This window comes from Cibotium barometz, chromosome 58 (genome assembly GCF_041138505.1).
Source record: "Cibotium barometz isolate CiBa-2024 chromosome 58, ASM4113850v1, whole genome shotgun sequence".
NCBI lineage: Eukaryota > Viridiplantae > Streptophyta > Polypodiopsida > Cyatheales > Cibotiaceae > Cibotium > Cibotium barometz.
The window spans coordinates 13264133-13268451 of NC_141103.1; the positions used below are offsets into that span (position 1 = coordinate 13264133).

Sequence of the window (4319 nt, forward strand, 5' to 3'; positions counted from 1 at the left end):
TTGGCTCTACCTAAAATTGGATAACAATTGCTTATAAAGCCTACACCCCCCAATAGATTTCATTGGCTCTACATAAAATTTATGCATGTGAGGTGCTATCCTTGGGTGATTGTTTGTTTCAAATCAATTTGACCACTTATCATTCTTAAATATATATGTGCCAACAAAAAAAATGGTAAATTCTACACATTTTTTATGTGCAAAGAACTTAATACTACTTGATGCATGTCTTTGAAAGTTGAAGTTTTATTGTCATTTTTAAATGGTTTGAGTTGCGATGAATGCAAATTTGCTTGCCACCCATCCACACACACACACACACACACACACACACACACAAAATAGACATGTTTTTTATTGCCTAGACATTCACCAAAATAGAAGGGGTTTTTTCAATTCGACTTACATGCACAGGGGTTAGGTTTGACCATATGACCATATTTGCAAAGAACTTAATACTACACGATGCCTGTCTTTGAAAGTTGAAGTTTTACTATAATTTTGAATGGTTTGACTTGCAAACAATGAATGTAAATTTGTTTGCAAAGAACTAAATACTACATGAGGCATGTCTTTAAAAGTTGAAGTTTTACTATCATTTTTAATGGCTTTAGTTATGATGAACGCAAATTTGCTTGGCACACACCCACCCATGCACCCATCCCCCTAGCACACATACACATACACGCGCACGTACACGCACACACACACACATGTAAAATAGACATATTTTTTATTGCCTAGACATTCACCCAAAGTAGAAGGAGTTTTCTCAATTCGACTTACATGCATAGGGGTTAGGTTTGGCCATATGACTCACATGTACCTAGCCCTAGCACACCAAAATGTAAACAAGAAATCTGACATAGAGCTTTTACACGCAGTCATATGTAGCATTACCATGCGTGCTTGATCTAGAAATTGATTCCACACGATTTCTTGCTTGCTGTTGGAAACATTGCATTACCTCTATGAGAGGGTTTAGGAAAAGATAGGTTTAGGTTAGCTTATAACTTATTCAATTTAAACAAATCCGTCTCAAATTGACTAGAAATTTTCAAAATCTAGTTAAATAAGATTAAATCAAGAAGAAGATGCTTGTTTAAAATTGAGTTAAGTAAGATTATTAAATGCAAAAATTAAGGTAAATAAGATTATTACATTAGGAAGAAGATGCTTGTTCAAAATTACAATTTCCTCTTGCCTAAGCACCCACAAGTTCAAAGAGGGTCGTTAGGGTTTAATATCTAACCATGGGCTAAATCTAGATTTTTTAGGTACTAATCCTCTCTGGTTCCCCTTACGTGCCATAGCTCTCTGCTTCACATTAGGGCTGACAAATCAGTTGCGGTGGGTTCTCTAATTTTCTGTATTAGCCGCTAACCTCTGTTGGTTCATCCTTAATCTCGGTAGAGTATATTCCCCTTTGTCTTTTCCACTGACTCCATTTCTGTACCTTTCCAGGGCATTTCTGCGCTCAAATACCCTTTTCAGCGATCGAACCTGGAGCCAGAAGCGTCTTATGAAGTGAGAAGGTACAGAGTTTGCCTGAATTTTGATGCATTAATCTTCCAAGGATTATGCGAATCTGTGCGTTGCGCGTTAATCTTCGTTTGTTAAGCCTGTTGAAGCTTGTGGAGAAGGATGAACTCGTGAGCACTAGGGTTAACAACCCCTGTATCATGCAAATCCTTTTTTAGTTTTTTTTTTTTTTTTTTTTGTGTGCTACATGGACCGAGATGCCATGCTACAGTTTGCAGGCTCCCATTTCAACCCTGCCAAGCCCTTGAGATTCCAGATGCCCAATGGTGGCTCAGGCCTTTCTTCATCTGCAGAAGAGGAACTCTCATCCGACTCCACAGAAGACAAGCCCCCCAGGCTCCACATCATGGCTGGCAGAGGTGGCCATTTTCCTTTGGACGATGATGATGACAGCTACGGGGCTGCATTCCCCACTGCAGAAGACACCAGTAATAACAGCAGCTATGGTGGCGCTGCCCCTACCCCTGCTGCACGTTTCATCACGGCCGGTACTACTTCAGAAGACAATGGTATCAGCAGCTTGATGAAGCCCAGCTTGGGGCCTGTCAGATACTGTGAATGCTTGAAAAACCATGCTGCCAACCTTGGCGGGCATGCCCTGGATGGATGTGGCGAGTTTCTGCCCAGTGGCAGTGATGGCATTGATGCCCTCATATGCGCTGCATGTGGATGCCATCGCAATTTCCACCGCCGTGAAGTGGAGGGTGAAAACACATGCAGCTGCAAGCGACACACTAATCTCAATGCTAACCAGAACCAGAACCCCTATCCCAGAGGGGGTTCTGGTCCGCCCACCCCTGGAGTGCTTGCCATCTCGGCCTCCAGAGATATGGTTTCCCATCCTCAAATGGAAGTGTCAATGAGCTCTCTGCACTACACTGACGACCTGGATCTGCACTCTGGGTCATCTTCTCGAAAGAAGCGCCCCCGCACGAAGTTCTCTTCCGAGCAGAAAGAAAGAATGCTGTGCTTTGCAGAGAAACTGGGTTGGAGGATTTCAAAGCAACATGAGCTCCCTGTCCAGCGATTCTGTGATGATGTTGGAGTAACCCAAAATGTATTCAAGGTGTGGATGCACAACAACAAGCACAGTTTTACCAAGAGAATGTAAGTCTAGGCTGACCTTATCTTTTGTTTTGGTTTTTTTTTTTTGAATTAGTGGAGCTGTGGGTTCTGTGCCTTAATTTGCGAATGTCTGCATTTGCAGCTCTTGAATCAATGCACTTCTGAATGAACACTCAACCAGTCTCTTTGATTTATTGTGTCTGCAAACTGTGTTTACTTCACAGTTTCAGCCATTTTATTCTTTTGCTGTGCATGTGTGTGCTTTTTGGGGGAAGCAGGGAGGGGGGAGTGAGGGGTCATGCATGTTAGTGTGATAGGGAAGGGGAAGGTGTTCTGTTACAATCATCTGCTTTGCTGCATATGAATGCTCACAGGTATGTGCCCATGTGGATGCAAAAGACCCAAACTTGACAGTCAGCCATCAAGCCATATAAACATGGTGCATGTGTGTCAGATGTAAATATTGTTGGTGATACACCTTGTGTGTATGTCTGTGTTTTTGTTTTGTTTTGTTTTTTTTTTTTTGGGGGGGGGGGTCGGTTATGCATATGAATGCACACAGGCTTGTGCACAGATAGTTTTGACCTGCTGTTGTGTGCACTAAGACTAAGCTGCCGTGACACATATCGTATTGTTTGTGATACACCTTGTGTGTGTGTGTTTTTTTTTTGTTTTTTTTGTTTTTTTTTATTTTTTTTTTGGGGGGGTTTTGGTCGGTTATGCATGATTGCCTACCATGCTGCATATGAATGCACACAGGCTTGTGCACAGATAGTTTTGACCTGCTGTTGTGTGCACTAAGACTAAGCTGCCGTGACACATATCGTATTGACAGCCGTCAGACAAGACAGGTCCTCATGTTCATCCTTTTGAATAGCAGGAGGGGCATTTCTTGGTTGTCTATGTACTTGAGCTTGTTGACTACCTGGTGCTGTTTAATTCTTGCCATTATTAAAAATTCTTGGCTGGGAAAGACCTTATGTGGAGTTTGCTTGATTGTGCAGGAGTACAGGTGAAACTGATGTGATTAGAAAGAGCGAGAGCCCTTCCGACTACTAGTCTCAACCGAAGAGGGCTCAAATATCTCTCGAATGAGTAGACTTTGATATCAGTTCACAATCAGGAGCAGGAGCTTTTGTCAGTTAGGTCTGTTCTGTGCAGTATTGTTGTTTGTTGTACTGTAGAAATTCTTTTTTGAGGATGTTGGTGGAAAGGTCTACTAGAAGGCTCACCTGCAGACTAGGTGGTATTTGAACCTTGATCCTTCAGCTTTATGAGTGACCAAAGCTCAAATCAGTTCACCTAGGGCTGCATTCCTGTTTTGACGATGTTTCTGTATCTACAACAATAGACATAAGACTACTTTTGAAGGACTTGCACTTTTTTGATCACCAGCTATATGGGAGGCCAAAGCTCAAACCAATTCACCTAGGGTCTGAATCCCTGTTTTGACTATGTTTCAGTATCTATATAACAATAGACACAAGGCTATTTTTGAAGGACTAGCACTGTTTCGAAGGTCTTTGCTTAGCAGTTTTTTTGGATGTTTTTGCATTTGATATTCTGAGAGTATTGAGCTTCTCAGTAGCGTTGTATGTGATTATCAAGCTCTGTAAATTATCGACCTTAGTGCAAAGGAAATGGTGGCTTTGCCAGTATTGTTTTGTATATCTTTGTTTCCACATAGCACACCCAACTTTGCAGGGGGGCTC

At 41.8% G+C, this 4319-nt stretch overlaps 1 protein-coding gene across 3 annotated transcripts; it reads left to right on the plus strand.

Moving 5' to 3' along the window:
- Positions 1–1197: 1197 nt before the first annotated feature.
- LOC147605922 (zinc-finger homeodomain protein 2-like) lies at positions 1198–4106 on the plus strand. 3 transcript variants are annotated; one of them, XM_086792590.1, is made up of 4 exons: positions 1198–1350; positions 1465–1535; positions 1754–2649; positions 3612–4106. In XM_086792590.1, exons 3-4 carry the CDS (start codon positions 1799–1801, stop codon positions 3664–3666), a joined length of 906 nt encoding a protein of 301 aa, XP_086648716.1. In that variant the 5' UTR covers positions 1198–1350; positions 1465–1535; positions 1754–1798; the 3' UTR covers positions 3667–4106. The 3 variants fall into 3 exon arrangements, with proteins under 3 accessions (XP_086648716.1, XP_086648715.1, XP_086648714.1); XM_086792589.1 differs by having other exon boundaries at positions 1209–1350; positions 1740–2649; XM_086792588.1 differs by lacking the exons at positions 1198–1350; positions 1465–1535 and having other exon boundaries at positions 1730–2649.
- Positions 4107–4319: the final 213 nt, after the last annotated feature.

Excerpts from the sequence above, each read along its gene's own strand:
- LOC147605922 (XM_086792588.1), top strand. The coding sequence starts at position 1,730 with ATGGACCGAGATGCCATGCTACAGTTTGCAGGCTCCCATTTCAACCCT. Across the intron at positions 2,650-3,611 it reads CACAGTTTTACCAAGAGAAT|GAGTACAGGTGAAACTGATG; the intron begins GTAAGTCTAGGC and ends TTGATTGTGCAG.